Below are 23,521 nucleotides of genomic sequence, written 5' to 3' on the forward strand. Positions count from 1 at the left end.
GCAGACTGAGAGCAGACATTTGCTGGCAGTAACTCAACTTGCAAGTTGCATCTGAAATTATGAACTTGGGCTGGATGTTTCTGCACCATATTCCTTTTTCTAGAACATTTCCTAAGCTATTCAAAATGATGAAAGAGTTTGCATTTGATTCTGCCACTAACACAAGTGTTAATTTGGGACCTGCTATACCTTCTTTGTAGTCTCTGTTTCACTAGTTTTAAAACTGGTGGGATGAAATAGAAAAATAAGGCTAGAGGTTAAAAAAGGAACTGAAAAATACAATTCTGTCTTTTAAACCACTCATAACTGTTCTGTGCACATTTTAAACTCTCATCTGACAGTATTCAATCAACTAGCTCATATTCAATCTTAGTCCCTTGTAAGGTTTCAGTCCTAAATTGTGGTCTGCTAATATTTTAAAAATTGAGGAGAACTGTCTGTGGGCAATAACTGGATATAGAGAAAACACCCTAAAAAACAGTACCCAGCTAGGAAACAAGGATTGCAGCACAGGAGACAGAGTCAGCTTTGAAGACTAGGCAGAAAGCCAAGCCATCCCTAGTCATGGCTGGAATTGGAAACACAAAGGATTGCATCCCACTCCTCCCAAGTCACTGTTCCCTAAACCCTTGCTCAGCTTAATGCAGGCTGTGGCAGCTTTGCCTCTGCAGCAGGGCTGCTGTCATTTGTAGTAGGTTGCATTCCCGAGGCCATTTGCATGTTTCACCTTTTTTTTAATCTATTTTAGATCTTCCCTCACACACTTCTGCCCCCACTTGCCTCTATTCTCTGCAGGGATTCTCCCAGAGTTGGCTCTACAGAAATCTCTCATCATCTTTAGCAGAGCTCTTCTGTGTGAGTGCTTTGCCAAACACACTCATCTTTTATTCCTCCCTAAGTCCATCAAGTCAGGCTTTTCTGCTTTTGTTTATATCAGTAACACCTTTTTCCTTTTAAACCTTTCTTCTCTTTTTATAGAGGGTATAATAAAAAATTAAGTTAAGCCACAGAACCTCATTTTTTAAAACTTTGTCTGACCTAGATCGCCAGAATCAAAGAAATTCTGAGCTAATGATGAATCTGCCTTGTTCAGCTAATCATGCCTAATTGCCAGAGTTCACGGGCACTGAGCTGTCAGTGCAGGAACAGAACAAAATGATCACAGAGTGGTGCTTTCACGGGTTTGTGCTGAAAAGAGTAATGGAGTTTTCTTATTTGGAAACATAAAATTGAGATAAAATTTGCTGGAAGGTGATAAATTTGCAAAATGGGTCAAATCCCAGACTGAAATATTTAACAGCAACCTATTCACTCAGCAGAAGTATACCAAATTCATTAGAAAATCTGCAGGTAAAAGGACTTTGCCAATCTCATAGAGAAAAACTGAGGAGATTAAATAAATTCCCAAACTAGCAGTCAACAATGTGCAGCCAGCAATAGCCCTAAAAAATGGTTCCATTTTCTCACCAATTAAGCTGTGTGACCTAATGCTGGCTCCAATTGTTATTGTATCAACTGTTCATATTAATTTAATCTAGAATTTGGTCAAGACAATACCTTACAGGTTGTAAATCACTAAAAATACCTACATTGCCATACAAGTAGATTATATGACCTCTGGGTAGGATCTTAGGAACTAAAGCTGCATGTGAGATTCAGTATTGTTTTAGTAAGTAACAACCTGCACACAGATTAGCTTCATATTTCATCCTTGAACTAATGACATTATTTGACTGGCAGTGTGAAGTAGCTTGCATGTGAGGGCCATTAATTGTGAGTAAGAATTTGAATTTTTCCCTATCCTATTAAAAAGAGAAATACTAAATTACATTCCATTATTTCATAGTAAGCATTGCACTACAGAAGTCTGAAAAAGGTACCTAGCTATATATATTTTATTAGATATTACTTTTTCATTTATACATACCCACTAATGGCAACAGCTATGCTATGAAGAAGCTTTTTGCCTCAGCAAAGAAGGAAGGTTATTTTTCCCAAAATAGCTACTACATACTGTATGGAATCAGATCTAATGTATCTAAGTACAGAGTACTAAAATTACATTATTATAAATATTGCTTCATAAAACTTCAAACTACCACAATAATTTAACATCAGTGCAATCAAACTTTATGTGACTATTTGTGCAGGCATACTTCTGCAATTGAGATCTTCTTACTTGTGCTTTTTCTGTGTGGGTACTCCTGCAGTAGTTTAGTAAATAGTAACTGATGTCCTAATGTAAAGCTGCCTATTAACAAACTTAGGTTCAAGGAGGTGCTCTTTGAGGTAAATTGTGTGTCATGACATATAAGAAGAGATGGAGATTGGGTAAGAAGGAAAGACAGGTAGGAGAAGAGGGCTGGGAGGCATCTCAGTATCAGTCCCTGGTATCACTTTCCTCCCTGTCTCAGACTTACTCTGCACCACATTACAGCCCTAAGTTCAAAACTTAATGCATTGATCTCTGCTGAGAATAACCCATGAGCAGAGACTGTCTTATAAATCTGCCACATTTTAGGCTCAAGATGACTGGATATCAGTGGTGGGTTAAGTGACTCCTTAAGATAACATCTAGTATGATTCTGCTCAGAAGTGGACAGCAAAACTCTTCTTGAATGCAAGAAGATATGAGTGATGCATTCCATGTTTACAATAGCAGTAACTCTTCTGAGATGAAAGCAGCATTTCAGGAAAGTGGTGGGGCAGAGATGCCTCCCAACAGATGCCTCACCCCAGACTAAGTATCCCCAGCTTGAAGCTCAGGGCAACCTGTGCTGTATTTTTTTTTTTTTCCAGCCACAGCTCTCTGCTGCTGCGAGTCAGGCAAGGCTCAATCCACACCTCAACCTGGGGCCTGAGCAGAGCCCAGGAAGACTTTCTTCTGTGCCCTGACCTGCGTGATCACCTTGTCTCAGGCAACACAGAGGATAAAGTTGCTTGGAGAGAAATCAGCTAGTTAGGTCAAAAAGTTGGTGCTTGTGGAAGTGGAGATCTGGAAGAAGATATGTCATAGAAAGCCCTCATTGGTGAGAGAAATGGGTGGGCTGAGGTACTGGTTTGGGCCAGGTAGAGTTCATTTTCATCATAGTTGCTCACATGGTGCCAGGTTTTGGATTTGTGACACACAAAATGTTGGTAACAAAGGGATGCTTTAGCTATCACTGAGCAGTGCTAGCACATCAAGACTTTTTCGGCATCTCACCTCACCGCACCAGTGAGCAGCCTGGAGGTGCACAGAGACTGGGAGGGGACACAGCCAGGAGAGCCAACTTCAAATGCCCAAAAGGGACTTCCCACAGAAATTGTGGATGCCCCATCCCTGGCAACGTTCAAGGCCAGGCTGGATGGGACATTGAGCACCCTGATCTGGTGGAAGAGGGGTTGGAACTAGGTGATCTTTTAGGTCTCTTACAATCCAAACCACTCTATGATATTCCATACCAAATGGCATCATGCTCAGCAATAAAATCTGGGGGAAGAAGAAGGAAGGAGTTATTGTTGTTGGAATTATTGTGCTTGTTTTCTCAAATAATCATCATGTGGGATGGAGCCCTGCTTTCCTAGGGATGGCTGAACACCTGCCTGCCCATGGGGAGTAGTGAATTAATTCCTTCTTTTGCTTTATTTGTGCATGTGGCTTTTACTTTCCTGATCAAATTCTCTGTATCTCAACCCACAAATTTTCTCACTTTTATTCTTCTGATTCTGTTCCCCATCCCACTTGGAAGGGGAGCAAGCCAGTGGCTGGTGGGGCTGAGTTCCCAATTGGGAACATTTTCATCCCTGCTCTCATGTTATCCTACGAGAGCAGAGATTAAAAAGGAGCAAGGACTGTGGGGCAAGGAAACCTAGAAAAGTCTGAGAGGCACAAGCTGGGCCTGACATGTGTAGAGAATAAAATGGAGAGGAAGGGAGCAGGCAGGATGAGAAGAGGACAGGAGGTATGGGGTCATGGTTAGAGGGGATGGGTGGGAAAGCTTGGGACCACTGAAGAACAGCCTCCTGTAGAGCCCTGAGCTGCTCCCACGGTCCTGAATCCACTTTCCCTCTGCAAAGCTGTAGGCAAAGTGCTCTCTCCCCGTTCTGGGTTGGCAGAGGAAGTGGAAGAGCTTTGGTTGCTGTCCCTCTTATCTCAAGAGGTCACAGAGGTCTGTGCCAAACCCAATGGCAGCAGCTCAGATGACGACTCACTGGGCTGTCACCATGATGCCACAAAAGCATGTTTCCTGTGCTGGGAGTGGAGTTCTGCTTTCACCTTTGTGATAGTAAATTACAGGATTGAAAGAGCAATGAAAGTACAAAAATGAAAGTACAAAGATGAAAGTATAAAGTTCTTCTGGAAAGCACTAAGTGCTGGAATTGAGGGGTTTTACCACTTTTATTCCCCTGCTTCCCTTCCACAAACCATCACCACTACCATCACCACCTTGTTTTGTGGGCCTAGCATGAGATCACCCTGTTTTTTTCAGTTTGTTCTCTTCCCTGCTGCTCTGGGCACGAATCGGTGTGGTGCAATGAAAGAAATACTGCATAGTTGATGTTTTTTCTTCTTTTGAATAAACAAGGCAATGCATAGTGAGTGATACAGAGGCTGAAAGAAGCAAGCTGACTTGCCTGGCAATGCAGGCCACTGTTGCCCTGGAAAACAAGCTCTTGTGGTCTCTACATGAAGCCCTGTGTAGGGTGGGATCAACTGCTCAGACTCAGCTGTCTGCAGGCAGTCACTTCCTCCAAGCATGTTGGACAACAACACCCTGACCCAGAGGCTTAGACTTGTTTTCAGACTTGAAAGATGCTGTTACTGACAAAGGCTCTTTGTACCACACATAAGGCATGATCATGACTCTGACAAAGGAAAATGTCTCGGGTTGAACTCTCAGAAATACTGCTTTGGACTTCAGGGCACCTCGGCTCCTTTTGTGCGTTGAGGATAAAGCATGTCCTTAATTCACTGTGTGTCCCTAAAAGAAAGCAGCATTTGTGAAGCACTCAGATACCTAAGTGTCGTAGGAAAATTTGAAGAAACTAGTAATTCTGACTTTGGAACAAGAGCTGGGTAGTGAGTTGTGACTAGGGTATGGATGGAATAATGCATTCAAAAAGCTGCAATTAAATATTTAATACACTGATGGAAAGATGCTGAGAGCAGTATAGAGTGAGACAAGACAGTGCCATGATGTTTTGTAATCACATTTGCAACAAGCCAAACTGCAGTTTCATGGATAACTTTCTTTGTTTGGGGGGTGTTTAAATTTTGAGTACTTAGTTTTGTAGCCCTAAGACCATTTTTCTGTGATAGTATTTTCCACGTGTGTGTTTTAATATAGAAAAGTATAATAACCTGAGCTACTTAAGAAATTACCTTCTTCTACAAATTAATTTGATGGAAAATAAATCAGCAAGGCTATTTTCACACTTTAGCTATGCTTTTGTAACTGCACCGTAGAGCAACATATCTTCTAACTTAATTTACTGATTGAATCTATTTGTCTTTAATTCAGCTATGTAAGGTGGATAGTACCATGCACACTGATTGTCAGGGCATGTGGTATATTTGCGTGGGAATTTTTATTTATTAGTATCTAAAGAAACAAATGAGTTATTAGGAAATATCCATCAAATTTTATGCCAAAACTCCTGAAAAACTAATTTTGATGATATTGCACAGAGATTCCTAGAGGGCTGAATACTCTGGGCTAAAATTTCACTTCACAAGATATTCAGTAAAACCTGTCTGAAATCATGTTTGTATTTTGTCTCCTACCAGAATGTCTGGAGGAAATTATTGGTTTTAATGTATGTGTACAGAAAGCTGAGAATAAGTAGAGCATATTTGGCAAGGTCTGAACAGCAGAAGGCTTACAACTTTTCCAGGTTGTATATTTTCAGGTAAATGTGAAGTTAGCATGGAGCAGAGGGGAGCTATGGGGGGGCAGGGAAACAAGACAAACTGAGTAACAGCATAATTGCTAGAAAAACTTTATGCCCAGGGAGCCCACAATCAAATATTTATAGCCTTAGGGACAACAAATACTCTGCAGCACAAGACTACAAAGCAGTTCCACGCACAGGTATTCTTTTTGCTCTCCCTCTATTCATTTTTTCTCCATACCCTTTTTCAGAAGACTTACTACACTGCCAGTGTTATTATTGCCAATCCCACTGCAAATTAGTAAAATGGGGAATGCTTTTTAATGCCTTTTTATGGATTTCTCAGTTGATTCAGTTGGTTCCTATTCAAATATTGTGATCATTTTAAATCTGCAAATTTTTGGGCAAGCATGACTTTTGTTCAAGAATCTCTTTTTCAAATACATCATATTTAGAGATCTAGAAAGAAATAAAAAATATTCCAAAATAATTTTGATTAATTTTTAGTTGACTAGAACAGTTTTCACATAGTACTTCAAACACTATTTTAGGAGTTGTTTCTGTCAGGAAAAGGCTGCACTATGAATAATTCTTTCAGTATTTCTGTGGATCCTGACTTCTAAGGCAACTGAAACGAAAGCAGCTCTTCAGAGGTCTTTGCAAGATTTCCCAGTCAATGAAACTTCTACGAAAGATCAAAATAACATCACGAACGAGGCTGTAGTACCCACTGCCAGGCAGATCTAGCTTTGCCCAACACCTACAGGGATTCTGGAAAGGACAACTTGCAACATCTTGCTGACGGTCACTGGTGGCAATGCGGGGAGACCTGCTTCTCAACTTTGTTTCCATAGTATTGCTACACGGGGCTGGTCTGCACAGGCATGGGGCAGAAATTTAACCCCCTGCTATAATACACTATTTTTTGTATTAGATGTTTGGGGGTTTTTCTTCTAGAGTTTAATGGTTTGAGGGCCAAAAGGGCTGTGCTGTGCTCCGAAGTGTGCTCTGCTGCTGGTTAGTCACCAGTTGGATGGAGAGTGACACTCATTTACTGCTAGATAACAACTATGCGTAATCATCTGTGAGGTTATAAGAGGTTCTCTTGGTGTCTACCTAATCAGCAGTTCTGCCATTTATTGGGATACTTGTTCAGTTCAAAACTCAATTTACTACTATTAAAGAAATTACCAACTCTTTCAAATATACTGACTGCTTCCTAGGATACTCACTGATAGGGATTCTTAGAAAACAAAATCTGCTAAGTACTTAAGTCTTCATGCAAAGTTTCTATAGCAAACATCAAGAATCTTTGGAACCCCAGTTCTTTACACAATTCATCATGTAATTCATTACTTCACAACCTTGTATTTGGATTTCAAAAAAACCCCACACCATTAATATTTTGTAATTGCAATGCTGTTAGGAAAAAATCCCCACGCAACTTGATATGTTTGTTTCGCTGATTTTAAAGATCCAGCCACTCTACTTGAAAGTATACTGGTTTCCTAAATGTCAGTCAGGAGAACCATGGCATCAGCCTTCACTGCCTCTGTTCACTTGACAGTTGTATGTCTGTGCATCAGGAGAAGAATGTGCTGTGGTTCTACCACAGTCCTATGTCAGATTTCACTTAGTAAATTGAAAAAAAAAACCCCAACAACAAAAAAACACCATAACCCAATCCAAACAAACAACCCCCCCATGAACAAACAAACCAAAATAAATCAAAAAACCAAAACAAAACCATGAAATAAAAAGAACCCAAACCCTAATTGGATTGCAGCAAAACAAGTGTTCCAGTTAGTTTCATGGCAGGGGAAAAGCAAGCTGTATTAACTTGTATTTCTAAACCCCAAGACTGTGATTTTAGTTTAGGATGTTGTCATCTGGGAACAAGAATCTGCATTCACATCATCCACGTGCTGCCATCCAGGGAGCAGGACACAGCCTCACCCTGCTCCACACTGACCAGGACAGTCTGCAGTGACCAGCAGCCACAGCCCTGCTCACTGTGCACAGATCAGCCCCATGTCCACATGGGCATCTGATTCGTCAGGGAGGTATAGGATCATTTCATGAAGTTTTTTAGAAGGTCTGTGCTTCAGAAGCTGAGCAAGTGTGACAAATGGTTGGGGGTTTTTCTACACCAGTAACCCTCCCCACCCCTCGCTCCAGCCCACCCCAGCAAACAGAGCAAATGCCCCATACCTGGAGACGTTTCGATGCCTGAATTATTAATAAAATAAGCGTGATAATGAATAATCTATGTTAAGCATTTTCTTACCCTTTATTTTTTCATTATGATCAGAAGAGGAATATGATTAACAGCAGTTTAAACTTTAGCAGTACAATTTCAGTATTAAATATAAAACTACACTGCAAGTTGATGTGTTTTAAAAATGGTCATGTATACTCTAGCCTTAAATTTATGTATCAAATACAAGTAACTCAATTGTTTCTTGCCTTGACAATTAACATATCTAACAGGTTTCAACAAGCCAGACATCCATCTTTTCCATTAAAAAAAATAAGCAAGCACACCAACTCTTATTCATAGCAAGGGGTGGTAAAGACAACACTTTCCTGAGTGTTGTGCCAATAATAACAGGTTCAAGAAAGTCAGTTAAATAAATGTAATGATAAACCTAAAGCTAAGCTGGAGGACCTTTTGATTAACTTCATATTTCATATATTATTTGCATCAGTTGAGAGCAACATGAGTTACAGAACTTCCATGAAAACAAGCCACTTACAAGCAGGTGTTTAAGCTTGATCAGTTTATTAAAAGGATTATATGACACGGTTGCCTGCAATAGCAGGGGACTGGATCTGATGACCCAGGAAGTTCTTTCCAGTCCCATGTTTCTAAGCCATGCACCAAGTGTATCCAGCCCACACTTTCACATTTGGAAAAAGCCAAAGCCACACACACACACACACTCACAGGAAAAAAAAAATTTAAAAAAAATTAAAAAATACCTTGATGACACCATTTCATTTTTCTAGTTATTCACTATGCAGAAGGGAACAGAGCTTAAGTCCTGTACAGAGGATACATTTACTCGAGGTTGATGTGGTACTGAAGTCAGTTAATAATTAGATACCTCCAGGCAGATTCAGTTACAGGGCATACCAACACTGCACACTGCCAGACAATTTCTAATCAAGCCAAGAACCTCTTGCAGGATGAGGTCTCTGCTAGCAAGCACAGAGCACACTGAGTAAGCTAAAAGCAGCTGTTCTTAGGTGAACTACCCTACCAACTATGAGTGAATGACAGATAGATGGTAAGAAGCATTTACCTATTAGACAAGATCTCTGCACACCCAGGCAGAAGTAATTAGCTCAGAGCTGCAACCATTGCTCCTACCTTGCCTGTCTCTTGAGTACGTTCTCTTTAAAAGCTGGTCTACAGAATCAGTGCAGCCATTCTCAAGCACTACTGAAGTAGCAGTTCGCAGCTGCTATGCAACACTCTACTTTCAAATGGTAGTTTGGACATTCCCATCATTGATGCCAGTTTGCTAGGACAGCATTCACAGCCACGGCTACAAGCCTTTGCAACAAATAGATATCTAAGCAATTGCCTACATTCAGCCCATCTAACTTTTAGGCACTTGGTTAATGTGTCTGGGTCCCTTGTCACCCAGAACGCCCCCCACCCCCCAGGGAAAAAAAAAAGAAATTAATCACTGAAGGCAGGTAGTCTCAATTGCCTTCTGGAGGTGTCTCTTGACCCCCCCTGAGCAAACCAAGTTCTTAACACACGCACCTCAGTTAGACAGGATGAATGGAGACTTGCATCTCTTCCTAGACAGTATCAATACTCTCCAAAAACAAATGCAATCAAGCAATTATGGTTTGCAATCCATTACATTTGGAAACAAAATCTTACAGTCAGTAATTATGCTGTAGTCCCTCCCTCCCAAGCATAAAAGCCTTCCACATGGAGGCTCTGGAAAAAAAAAAAAAAAGAAAAAGAAGCATTCTTCTTTCAGACAAAGAAGAGTGCACACGGCTGCTTTGCCACTCATTCATGGGGAAGCTGAAGGATCAGAGAACACTTATTCAGAGAACTGGAATGACTAAGCACTGCTAGTGCATGCAAAGCAGAAGTAACAAGATCGTTTTTAAATTAACCCTAGTCCTCTTCTCCACCCCACAAAATTCATGCAAGTGTTTGAGAAGATAAGTCAAGACATAATAGTCCCAGTTTCCAAAAAGGCTTAGTTTGGTTTTTCTTTTAATACATATTGTAAAATGTCCTTTCTTCTTTCTGCGGGTAGATAAATGCATTTTTGGCATGTTTGAGAATCACAGATATCTATGAAGTCCATGCTGTTAAAATTCTCCAACTAGTTTTTATAACCTGTCAAAAAAACATAAGCAACCACTGTTTCCCCAATATTGACATGCATGCTCAGAGCTCTCCACTGTAGTGAAATGAGGTGTTACTTCTGTGCTGATAGTTGACGAGTCAGCATTACACGACTTTGAGACCAACTAAATTAACATTGTCGTAATATGAAAGGCAAGCACAAGTTCATTTATTTATAGCAAAGGTCTTGGGTTACAGGAGGTCAGTTCTTGCCATCTTGAAAAGATAGGGGATAACTTATTGCATACATGTGCATTATAATTTAGCAGCAAGTCATTCATAGAAACACTTCCCTCCTACTGCTTTTTGGTTTATTATCTCAATTATATATATATATTTTAACTTTACAAAGCATTTAACACCACCTTTAAGTTAATGGTCTTTTATTGGAAAAAAAAGACTAGCATTTACAACTTGGAATGGACATAAATTGTAATATCTTGAACAGCAATGTTGATAGTTGTGCTGAAGTCCACAGGCTACTCCGCCAGCTCCAAGTCATGGTACAGAAGGTTTTAAAAATATGAGAGTCCAAAGATGCTCCCTTGGTGAAGGTTTCTTTTAAAAATTTTGTGAACGGTAACAGCCTGACACCCGTTTCACTATAGTGCAATGCAGACAATGTTAAACCAGTATTTTAACACAGACATGCCATCCATAGTTAAGATCATCGTATTTTTGGAGCACACTGCTACGTACAGGAGAACCATTCAACCTTTAGGGCATTTTCCTTAAGTTTTGCATCCTTCAACCATTTTGCTGCATACCATCCTGAGGTATAAACCAATTTTAAAGTAAACCAGCTATGACAATTTATACTACAAATTGAACTAGAATCCACCGTTGAACAAAAGAGTGGATCCTTTAGGTTTTTTTTTTCCTTTTAATACACATGTCTGACTGTGCTCAATTGTCAAGCTGCATGCATGAAAAACTGGCCAGCCCAAACAGTGTAATAGTCATTAGCAAATGGAACTTTTGAGTTCACTAAGTGCTTCCTTTTTTTTTATTTTCAAGGTAGTACAATTATTTATATTTTAAAACTGATGTTTTTAACTTTATCTTTTGGGGACAGGACCACCAACCATTACATGCAGTTTGTGGACAGAAGGTAATTTGACATTCAGTTTTGCTATACAGAAACAGAATGAATAAATGAACATTTTTTTGCAAGAGGTAAGTAAAAGATTCAATTTGATTCTTCTAGAGGAAAAAAGGTGTAAAGGAGGTCTCTTCACTTTGCAGTCATCATCTGTACGAATTCTGAAAAGACAAAAAGTCACTGTGATTTACCATCTTCAGAGTACTTCAAGTCAAAAGCATCTTAAACATAGTTGGCATTAAAAAAAAGCACCTTTCACTGCATCCAAGGTTTTGTCCACAGAAGTGGATAAGCAAATAAACTAGTGTCAAGTATTAACATTTAATGCCCTATGTAACAGGCTTTCCTCAGTCTGAATAAGGGTTTTGAGTCAAGACAAGCATCTTTTTACCTTCATAGTTGACTTGCCCATCCCCGTCAATGTCTGCTTCTCTGATCATTTCATCTACTTCTTCATCTGTTAGCTTTTCTCCTAAGTTTGTCATAACATGGCGTAGTTCTGCTGCACTGATATAGCCATTGCCATCCTATGAGAAAAGAGTTGCACAAGACCATGAACAACAATCCTGACATTGATGAACTTGGAAACTACACCTAGGTTCCCAGCAACTGCTTCTGAACCAGCCTTGTAGCACTTGGGGCAGATGTACAGACCTGGCACACCGTACATACTGCAGTATGCACTAGTCCCACTGCCTTCTGAAACATGCATGACACCATATCCTTCTATACAATTACTGTGCTGTAATAACTGCATGCCTGACTTGTAGCTGTGATAAGGTATTTTTAATGCTTTTAAAGAGTTTTCAAAAATAAACACAGAGACAAAACCAAAAAGTTTTTGTTTAGTCTCTGCTGCCTAAGTAAGGCCAAAAAGAGACCCATTTCCCCACCAGCAAGAATGAAGTCAACTTTCTCTTCTGAGTTAACACCACCTCTATAGCCAGACTGCAGGTGGTTATGTTAGGCTTCTTGGATAAGATGATATAGAACAAATCAAAGAAAGCATTTCAGTTCTTCTACTCAAAGAGTTTTGAGACATTTTATGGCAAAATTAAAAGGAGAAGAAAGAATGACACTTCTAAGCCACTGTCCCCATTTGTAATATCCAAACCTAAAGCTCATCCTGAGCCATTTCAGAAATTCCATACACTGGAAGAATGCACTATCTCAGAGCAAGATATGGCCATCACCCATAGATAACCTAATGGAGTGGCTTTAAACACTAACCTAGTCTGCAGAAATACCCCCACATTTTCAGCAAAGTACTAGAGACTGACACTTTTTTCTATAAGTAGTAGTAGGAAGGTCTTCATCCACACAGGTGTGTTCATCAGCTTTGCAGCTGCACCAGCCACTACTCAACACAATGCTTGTGTAAGATCTGTCATATCCAAACAACCCACAGGAGGGGAACCCCTGTTCTAGAAAACTGATATATGCCCAGGTATTCTTAAACAAGGTCAAGGAAGCTGAGCTCTGAAGTTTTCATGAAAGCAACCTCAAAGTTCACATGTTGAAAATAGAACATGCAATACTGCATGTCCCTCTAAATAGTGTTGATACCATCTTGTCTTTGAAAGCTTCCATAAGGTAGTATTATAAAACCTTGTGCATCTATACAACTGTTTCCCCACTCCTCCCAAAGTCAAAAGGTACAGAAAAATCCAACTCCTCTACCCACACATCTCAAAAAAACCCACTCTCCCCTCCCACAAGCATTAGGTTCTGCTAATCTCTGTTTCTAAGGAAAGGCCAGAAAGTTTTCTTCATGGATGAGACTAAAGCTTAGACCTTGCTGTGTAAAGCAGGTAGAACCAGGCTGCAGCAGCCCTGGTTCTATTTTCAGAACAATCTCTGCTCTGTTTCCAATTCCTCAGCTTCTATTAGAGGACTTTTTCTCCTTCTAGACAAGAAGAGAGAAAACACCAAGGAAAATATAGACATCATTATTGCTTCTGAAGAGTAGCTGTACTTTTATTAATACCTTGTCAAAGACTCGGAATGCCTCACGGATTTCTTCCTCGCTGTCTGTGTCCTTCATTTTTCTGGCCATCATGGTTAAAAATTCAGGGAAGTCGATAGTGCCATTGCCTTAATAAAAAGAAACTTCCAAAAATTAAACTTCCATGCTTTGCTTCATTAACAAAAAAAAAAAAACAACCAAAAAACCAAAGAAACTGGCATTTAATGTAGCCAGGCACAAGACTAGCAGATCCTCTGTTAACTGTTCTTCTATAAGAACTCGTTCTTCTCTCTAAATTGCTACCACTGCCTTTTTTGCTATTACAACAGTAGCCACTCTGTTTCAGCATGAAATCAAATGCTGCCTTCTCTCCAGGTCAAGCCACATCATTTGCCACCCAAGCAACAAACAAAATGTCAGTCTGATGCTTCAAGTTTAACCAATAGTGAGACTCATCTGTACTTCAAATTGCTCCCACAAAATTAATGTTTTCATTTCCTTGTAATACCTCAATTGCTGTAGGATACTCCAGGAAGAAAACATATTATAAAGCCAGCATTACTAATCCAGGTTATCTAATATTTGGGAAAATTACACTTCACTAAACTGTTCATAAATGTTTTCCTCTAAAAATCAACTACGTTATCAACCAAAGCTGCACACCACAAAAGCAACATACCATTTTAAGGGGCAACAAGGATCTACAAATTCCAGTGACACAAAAAAAGCTGCCATTATTTGTTATTACTGATAAGCTTAGCTCTAGGTATTCTTATAGATATTTTACTCCAAAACTGAAAATCCTTGCTGACATCCAGGCCTCACCCCTAAGATTAAATTTTTCATTCAAAGTAAATATTTAAATTTCAGGCTGCTCAAAGCTAGGAAAAAAGGGGTACAGTGAAGAAACTAGATTTGTATAGTCAGGATTCAGCTCTACATGCCAAAAAGGCACATTAAGTATTTCACAAAACCACATTAAACAGTTCACTGTGAAACTAAGATCTACCCATTGATTTAAAGAAGCATACAAATTCATTGTGCAAGTACAGCAAAAAAGCCAAACAAGTGCAGTTTAAGAAAATGCCTGCATCCTAGAGATTCCAGTTTGAGACTGAGCTATTTATCATCATGGCCAGCTTTATGTACCAGTTAAGTATGAATACAGGTCTCATAGTCAGCTTTGAAAAAAATCCTCAATGAACACGTTGAAGAATAGAAAAGGCAACCCAAATTTAAATAGCTGGGCAAGCACACCAATCTGAAGTCCTCAGTCTCCTCTTGTTTTAAATCTACCAGAGCAGCATTTGGTCTGCAGCCTAAAGAAGCTACAATAAACAAACTCTATATACCCCTGCAGACCCTGACGCTTTTCGGTTTCTGGAAAGACTTAGCAGTTAAGGCCAAATTACACTTTTAATAAAGTAGTTCAATTAATATGGCTTATAATCCAATGATTTATAGTCTTGCCAATACAATTCCACTCTTAATTCACAAAGATGTTAGAGAAAAATCACTATCACAACCAACACATAAGACCAAAAGCTTGACATCACTGAGCAGGGGTAACATTTTTCCTTTTTAAAACTGTTAGCCTATGTGGAGTTCAGAAACACATAGGGTTCAGAAAAAGGTATGTAGTTACCTTTTCTGACGTACATTTAAAATAATTCTGCTAGCCTTGATATGGGAAGGGTTTTCTGCCTTTGCCTCCAATAGCCCCTCTCCATCTATTAAGGATCTAATACATTAGACAGACTATACAGTCTCTTCTTGTTGTGCTAAACTTTCAAGAATTGAAAACATTATTGCACTCCTAACACATCTTTTGCCTTAGACAAACCACAGACACTGGTAAAACTATCAAAACCAACATGGGCTGACAAAACACATACAGAAGAGCTGGATGGAGACAGGTTAATGGCAGGTCAGGGCAAGTCAGATAGCAACAGGAAGCCTGTGACCCATAAAATATTAAAGACAAATAGCATGACTTTGTCTCTGCACATCACCTGTTTTAGTCTCACAAATACTGCCAGCATCTTTGACACCCTTCTGAGTTTAGATTCTACCAAGCATTTTCAAACTGCTTCAAGAGATCTATGTCACAGTCTTCCCTATGCAGTTTAAGCCCAGGTGTGGAGGTCATACATATTAAAGACGATCACAGCACCTTCCCAACACTTACCATCTGCATCTACCTCGTTGATCATATCCTGCAATTCTGCTTCTGTTGGATTTTGACCCAGTGACCTCATGACAGTTCCCAGTTCTTTTGTTGTGATAGTACCATCACCATCTTTGTCAAATAGGGAAAAGGCTTCCTTGAATTCTAGAGGCAGAAACAATCCCAGTGTTTAGATACATCACCAGCATGAGAAAACTGCAGACTAAAAATGCATTCCACTGACAAAGCCTGGTACAATTCTAAAAAACATTTTCGCTTTTTATCTAACTGTCCCTGTATTGAGAGAACTAACACTCTCAAATACAAATAAAAAATTACTTACAGTACCAACACATAATTTGCACAATATATTCAAACTTATTTCATGTGGCTATTATCTGCATTACAGCTCTGTAATTCATTTCCATGCATCTGCATCTTGCCTGAGGCACAGTTGCTCCACAAACAGCAGCTGTTTGAAGTAAGTGAAAGGAGCCACTGGGTTTCCTTTACAATTAACAGACTTACAGGAACAAAAGTGTTGTCATTTACCACTTATTTTTAAGTCAGCAGACAATAAGAATTAGTGTCAGCCACAAGCTGGAGACTGGTCTCCAGAAGGTCAAATAATGTTCCTTCTCCTAACCAGTCTGATTTACAGGCACTCTATTAAAAGTTTTATTTAAAAGACACTGGCTTGTAACATGTGCAATAACCCATCTGAGGTTTATTTGTTGCCATTTCACTTGCAGTTTATCTACACTCTAATAAAGTATACCTAGTTCTGCTTTGACTCCAAGTAGTTCATTTGAGTCTAGCCATTATTTCTGTTTGCAAGAAATCTAGGAGGACTTGGCTCAAGTCTGAAAGTTTAAAAAAAAAAATCATTATCTGTAGTCCAAGGAATAAGCAGTCTAAATTAAGACGCAATGAACCAGTAATCTTCCAGAATATTTTTGTCTGGCTTTTTTTTAGTGCTTTTCAGAAGTGGTAGTACAGATTTAAAATTGTCAAATATGTTTTTTTCCACTATGCCTGAGATAATATATTTTCTTCTAGTCACAAGAGTTAGCAAAAAAAAAAAAAATTCTCATCAAAACACTTACCAGCAATCTGTTCTTCAGTCAGCTGATCAGCCTACACGAAGAATAGAACATTTTAGAATACTGTTTACTTCTAGCTATGTCAAGCCATGAGGCACGTCCTTTAAATTTCAGTAGTGATTTACCATTACTTTCACAAAGTCACTTTCAAACCCTGGAATTCTGTTTCTGCAAGGAGACTCCACTCACCTACAGCATGCAGCTGTTTCCAAAAGCATACAGGCTAACTTGGTTCCAAACTGCACATGAAGAAGCAAACACACCATCCTTCAACTCTGTGAATCCGATTTGGTCCAGTGAAGGACACAGGGCAGGCTCTTTGCAACTGGTCAGAGAGGCCCAAAATCCCTAATGCCATGTGTTTGGGGTTTCAGATCACATGCCATTCCCAGCGGTGCAGTGCCCCAGCACTGCGTGAGTGTACTGCACACGCGTGGGCTGCTGTGCCACCCACTGCTCCAGCCCTGCCCGCCCTCCCCACAGCATCACCAGCCCTCTGCTAGCTCCACAGAAGGGGCCCTGCTGCTATATTACCAATTACATCTCAATATTAGAGAGATTTCTGCCACCTCTGACAAAGAAAATTATGGTTTCCACGCACTGTATTGTTTTTCCATTCAACCAAGCAGTTTAAGGTGCCTCATCCTGACGTGCAGGTTGTTTTATACATTATTTTAAGTAGCAAGATTCAAAATGCCTGGTTATGACCTTCTGTACCTCAAGAGGCCATTCCTGCATACAAAGGTATACAGCTCAGTGGGCAATTAAACGGGCTTTCCAGAGCTTAACTGTGACAGCCACATCCTTCCAGAAGCCTCTCCCTATGTATGGACAGAGCATCACAAAAAGCTCCACTGTTTGGACTCAAAAGAGCTAACTAGCTCTTTAAGGAAAAATATACCTTTTCCTAGTAAAGAAAAGGGATTTTACATGCCACATCACAGATACTGAAGAATAGAAGATACTAACTTGTTTTAAACACATTTCACTGGATCGTTTATACTAACAGAAAAGGAAATTCTGTAGGTCAGAAAAGGTAGGCAAACGCCTTTTGTCCTAAAATATTATTATTTAAGTACAAAAACCATCTAACAGCAGCAAAGAGCAACAAATACAATGGATTAATCAGCTATGCAATGTTAAGCTCTTGCATATGGGAATAGGGTAGGGTTAAAAATCTGCTCTATATGTTAAGGGAAATACACAGATCTCATCTGCAATTAGGTGGACGGTTTTGTTTGTTTGTTTTAATGTCTGTATGTAATGATTAAACAACCCCGTATGCAGTGTGTTGGAGGAGAGAGAAAAGGGCAGAAATGCTAACAATGAAAAATAGTCTTTAATAACATCAAAAAGCTTGTGTTCAAAATCCAGCTCGACTTCTTGCACTCTTCGTGATTTTCCAGAAAATGCGAGCTTTCTCCTAAAGATTATCTAAGGAATTTACATAACAGACTCACTGCCCTGCAGAACAGGAAACAGAGCCACACCTTGGCAAAAAACCTCCAGCCCACAGCACCAGCTCCTGGCCCCATTAATCAGAGCTCGCTGAATGGTTCTAAAAACCATATTTCAAACTAAAAAAAAAAAAAAAAAAAAAAAAAGAACAAAAACCCCACAAAACTAAACCCCAAAACCTTCGCACACCCTGCAATGCCCGAGGACACAACCCGACCCTGCGATGCCAAGGGGTTCACCTTCCCGAGCAACAGGCACAGCCACTACCCCCTTGCCACAGACACAGGACAAAGATACCCAGCCAGGGCTGGAGCCATCACCCCACCCAGCCAAGTCATCAAATCCTGTCTTGGTGATGTCAGCCTTCTCCTACGGGAAGGGGAGATGGAGAGACAGAGTCGAGGAACACCCAGATTGCCAAAAAGCGATTAGAGGTCAGTCTGCAACTGTTTGGCCGCTCTCGCAGGAAGCGAAAAAGCGCCGGTAAAATGCCAGCCCTTCCTCTCACCCTCTCCTGCGAGCAGCGCTGGGTGGCCCCGCAGCGCCCGGCAGATGATGCGATGCGCTCCGGCGGGCATCGCCCGGCCGGCGGGGCGGGAGGCTCGCAGCCCGCCGGCGCAACAGGCGCCCTTCCCGGCCAGCAGCCACCCACTGCTGCAGTGCGTCCCCGTTTCCCCTCCCTCCCTCTCCAGCCGGCGGCCACACCACGTCCTCATCCTTCAGCCGCGAGGACGCCCGGGCTCCGCGGCCAGCCTTCCCTCCCCATCCCCTTTCCTCCGGCGGGCGGCTGGGGCAGGTGCTCTTTCCCGGAGCCCTCGGGGAGAAGGGAGGCTGCGCCCCTCCCGCCCCGAGCCCCCCATGCAGGCAGGCGCTGGGCCGCTTCCAACCAAGCAACGCGCACTGCGTCCCGGTGCCCGCGGCCGGGGGGTGCGCGGGGGCCGGGAGGAAGAGGAGGAGACATGATGTAATGCAGACAGCGATGGGCTTCGCCGCCGCGGCTGCGTTTTTTTTGGGGGATCGGGGGGGACGGGGGGGCGCAGTAGCTGCAGCGCGGTGCCCTCCCCCGGCCGCCCCCCCGCTCCCTGCGCAGTGCAGCTGGTGCCGGAGCCGAGCGGGATCCTCGCCCGCACACCCGCGCTTCGCCCCGCAGCGCGCCCTGCCCGGCGCTGAGGCCGTGGCCCCGGGGAGACGCCCCCGGCCCTTTCCGCAAGGGAGGGAAGGCGAGGCGAGGCGGGGCGGGAGGGCGCGGGGCCGGGGCGCCCACACGGCAGGCCCGGGGAGAGGGGAAGGAAGCGGCGGAAGAGGAAGGGCCGCAGCTCCGCGGCGATCCCGCGCAACGCGGCGGGGGGTGGGGGGAGGGAGAGTCCGCAGCCACCGACCCGCTCACCCTGCGGGGACCCGGGCGGGAAGCACCCCCGCGGGGCTCCCCCCCACCCCCGCTCCTCCGCGGGGACAGCCCAGCTCCACCAACCCGACCGCTCCCGGCTCCGCAGCGAGCGGCACCGCACACCAGCCCCCGCGCTAGCCCGGGCACCCAGAGCCGCGCCCGGCCGGTCGAGCGAACGAGAGAGCGAGCCCCCTACCATGGCGCGGCGGCGGCGGGCCCGGCGGCGGCTGCACGAACTGCGCGACCACGAGCGGCGGCGGCGGCGGCGGTTGCTGCCTCCTCCCGGCGCGGCTCACAGAGTGCTGGGGCTGTGAGCCTGCGCCGCTGCTATATACGTGGGGCTGTATCCCTCCGCCGGAGCGGGGCCCTTTTCCCTCCTCCCCGGCGCGGTATGTGCGAGGTGACTGCGGCGGGCGGCCCTGCCCCCTCGGCGGCCCGCCCCTCCCCCGGCGAAGCCGCTCCCGGAGCCCCGCGGCCGAGCACCCCCAGAGGGGCGAGGGCAGCCCGATCTCGCCGGGACTCTTGTCCGCCGAGCGCTGGTGCCGGCGCAGCCCGCGGGGAGCTGCCTCGCCGCCGGGTCCCCGCCGCTCTCCCGGCTGGAACCCTCGGAGCGAGGGCATCTCGGCCAAGTTGGTGCTTTTTTTATTTTCTAGACAGCATCCCCGCCGGCGGGGCGGGCCCGCGCTCCCCGGGGAGCCCGGAGCGGCACCTGGGAGAGGATGATGGCGCGGGGATGGGGGAAGCGTTAATAAAGCACTTTCTTTTCGGTGACAAGGCGTGTGCGACAGCGACTGTAAAACTAAAATGGTGAAGCGAGCACAACTACCTTTTTATTAATCGTAGGGCTTTTGTCAAGCACCAAAATCCAGACGACGGCGAAATTCAATCCAGAATCGGACGGTCTACAACTGAGGTGTCACTTCAGCCCCTTCAGAAGCCTGCAGTTGAGAGGCAGCAAAAGCATGTCCTGATGTCAAAGTGTTTTCTTCATCTCTTCTCTGTCAGCTCTGAGGATTTTGTCCACACTGGTAATAACCCCCAAAAAATTGTAGTATTCACACTGTACCTCCTTTAACAGGTATGGAAGCACAAACAAACATGGACCCACATTGGAATCTGGGATTTTGGTTCCATTCATGACAGGTTCCCTTAGATTTTGAGATTTGTTGTAGTTCAAGATATTTTTAGCTGAAGGTTTTCGTTTGGGCCTCTCTCTGGATTGGGAGGCTTGCAGTATTTCCAATGTGGTCATAATTCTGATAAATCTGCTTGCAGAATAGCACTAAATTTTCTAAAATTCATTTGCCTATTCTGTTTTTGAAAAATCACGCATACTTTCTGTGTTTGAAATAAAGACAAAGTCAGTTTGGTTCTGTTTGTTTAACAATTTAAATAGCTCTGCCACTGAAGTTACAATTTATTTGCTTGCCTTTTGATAGGTTGGCAAGCACAACAGTTACCTGTTTGCAATGTAGAAGGATTTCTTAGCAAACAAAATAGCATATTTAATGTGTCATAGTTTGGTTCCCAGCCATTCTAACATTTGTATAGCAACTACTGTATGAAATAGTGTCAGAAAACCAATTTGCAGCTGGCTAGTCTGCAAATGATAGGTTTATAGACAGCTTCCATTTTAGATGTGGAATGCCCAGCCTCCTATTTTTAATATGCTTTTTTTTTTAACTACCAAATAGTGATGCTGATTTCTTTTTCCTTCCTGTGGAAGAACATGCAAATTGATCTTTTGTTTTCAAACCAGACCAGTAATTTTAAGCTCTTACTTTCCTAGCCTAATTTCTTTCTGGAAAGCATGGCACAATGTTTGATTGGTGTGAGCTACAAGAGTGTTTGCTTGAATAAGTGAATCTTGGAACTCTCTGAGACTCAGAGGGATATATGAAGAACAATGCTCATACACAAATTGTTCAGCTTATTCTGCTGGTCTTACACAGGTGAAGATCTCGTTAAAACACTGAATTCTACATAAATATTGGGCTAATAAATTCGTACAATTATCTCGCAAAGAAAAGGTATTATCAGAAGAATAATCTTACCAACATTTAAATGTGACAGTTTAGAATGTGGGTGCTTTTTTTCAGTTTCTTTGAAGTTAATTTTAAGCACATGTAATATGTTCTTCCATTGACCCAAACCTTCACTTGTTAAAAAGTGAAGAGGTCAGATTAATCTGTGGAGGAGAGACTATGAGACAACTAATTAAAATTTATGTAGATTCTCTTACAAACTATCAGCTTTACAGCGTTTGGACATACGTGATGAAATTTGGGAATGTGAAGTAGAAAGCCACCCAGTCACACTCAATGAATGTTACCAAAGAATAACAGGGCCTTTGAGTAGAAGGATTGCTTTGCATTTATTCCTCTTTCTTTCCTTTTCTTTAACCTTTTTTTCTACTTTTCCTAACTCTTAATGGTCTGTGTTAATAATGAATTTATATTTTAAATTAAATTTGGAAATAAAGTTACTTTTAAAGTAGTTTTGAATATAGTTATCTTGCTTTATTAAAATAAAATTCAGAATGATCAAGTAAGGTGCTACAGCTGGTTTCTGCTGTAGTTTCTGTTTAAATTGCATCATTCTGTATTTGAAAATATTTCAAAGCTCATGTTCCAAAATACCATTCTGACTAAGGGGATTTTTTTCCCCTAATTTGACATATGGCAACGATAAATGTAAACAAAACAGAATGCTAATCTATTGCTGCTTATTTAATGAAAAAAAAAATCTAAACTGGCATCTGCCTGTTCCTTGTAAATTTGCTTTCACTCAATTGTACAGATAGATCTTGATCAGTATTCTTTGTTCTTTTAAAACTTACATTCAGTTGTGACCAAGCAAGAAATGCCCTTGTCATTCCAATGACATACAATGTCAAATGATTTGCCAGGATCTTCTACAGTCTCATTCAAAATCTCCTGAATCTCAGTGGGAGTTGGACTGGGCCATGGAATTACTCAGGGTTTGTGCCTGACACCATAGAACTTGGCCATCCCATTGTTAAAGAGCTTTTCTATGAACAGAGGGCTATGCAATAGCTACTAAGATGAATTCTGACTGGATAAATTTACTGTTCTAAATTACTTTACTCTCTAAGCATACTCTTGCTGACCTGTGTTTGAACTGTAATAGTAAGAAAATATTATTTTATAAATTTATTTATAAAAGAAATGAAATGGTTGCAGCGGAAGACTTGCAACCATTCTACCTAGTATTACATTCCTAAATTTTGCCTTAATGTGATAGTTAGATTACAATGCTGGTCTTTGTTCGGCAGAGACTTTACAAGTCCATTCCTTAGGAGCAGCCTAAGGTATAAGGAGGAATTGTGTTGAGAACCTGACAAAGTGATAAACCTTACTATTTACATACAAGGTGTGCTTTTCAGCTTTAGTTTTGTTAACATAAGCACCAAAGAACATGGCTGCACACGTATCAGTTATTTTCTTATATTATATATGTGTAAGTTAAAAACCCCCTAAAAATAAATTAAAACATTTCACAGACATCTGTCCTGAGAGAATGGATGCAAGAATAGATGGACAGAAGTCTTGTCATATCATTTAATGCACAGCTGGGGGAATGATATTATGACAATAAGAATAAATAACCAGTTTATAGTAAGTTAGAAGTACAAGAAGCCAAAATCAAGTATATATGTGCACGCAACATCTATGCAACTGGAAAAAATTAATGATTAGTTTTCATGGGTATAATATTGCTGGTTATATGTGTGAGCTACCCAAACTAAATTTGTTGTACTGCTTTTCAAGTCAACTGGAATTCTGTCAGTATGTCAATTTTTTACACTGTCTACAAAATTCTCTTCATATAGGCAATGTTTTTGGGGGAGACCATTTTCCACAAAAATTAATGATTCTAAATGCCATTGGGAGCTGTGAAAACCTAAGCTAACATCCTTATAAACTATAAGCGTCACTAAGGTCGCAAGTAAGTGGGTGGAACTCCATTAAAATGAAAAGGCAGAACAGAATTGACTTAGACCACATTTATACAAGAGGTTAAAACAAAAATTGCTTTCATCTTAACTTTTAAAGTTCCAGA

The 23,521-nt window shown here is 41.7% G+C and overlaps 1 protein-coding gene and 1 long non-coding RNA gene across 2 annotated transcripts; one reads left to right on the forward strand and one right to left on the reverse strand.

Annotated features, from left to right (window-relative positions):
- Nucleotides 1-8,639: 8,639 nt before the first annotated feature.
- On the reverse strand, nt 8,640-19,778 carry CALM1 (calmodulin 1). Its single transcript, XM_085061566.1, has 6 exons — nt 19,635-19,778; nt 16,597-16,627; nt 15,512-15,655; nt 13,345-13,451; nt 11,749-11,884; nt 8,640-11,518 (listed from the first exon to the last, which is right to left on the reverse strand). Exons 1-6 carry the CDS (start codon nt 19,635-19,637, stop codon nt 11,490-11,492), a joined length of 450 nt encoding a protein of 149 aa, XP_084917692.1. The 5' UTR covers nt 19,638-19,778; the 3' UTR covers nt 8,640-11,489.
- A 95-nt stretch (nt 19,779-19,873) lies between these two features.
- On the forward strand, nt 19,874-20,515 carry LOC146436052 (uncharacterized). Its single transcript, XR_014852495.1, has 2 exons — nt 19,874-20,067; nt 20,282-20,515. It is a non-coding gene; the product is annotated as an uncharacterized LOC146436052 (long non-coding RNA).
- Nucleotides 20,516-23,521: the final 3,006 nt, after the last annotated feature.

Source organism: Lichenostomus cassidix, chromosome 5 (assembly GCF_008360975.1).
Source record: "Lichenostomus cassidix isolate B80296 chromosome 5, HeHo_3.0, whole genome shotgun sequence".
Classification (NCBI taxonomy): Eukaryota; Metazoa; Chordata; class Aves; order Passeriformes; family Meliphagidae; genus Lichenostomus; species Lichenostomus cassidix.

Coding starts and splice junctions, on each gene's coding strand:
- CALM1 (XM_085061566.1), bottom strand. Junction 15,656..16,596: donor GACTGAAGAACAGATTGCTG/GTAAGTGTTTTG, acceptor TTCTGCCTCTAG/AATTCAAGGAAGCCTTTTCC. Junction 11,519..11,748: donor TGGGCAAGTCAACTATGAAG/GTAAAAAGATGC, acceptor TTGTCTTTTCAG/AATTCGTACAGATGATGACT.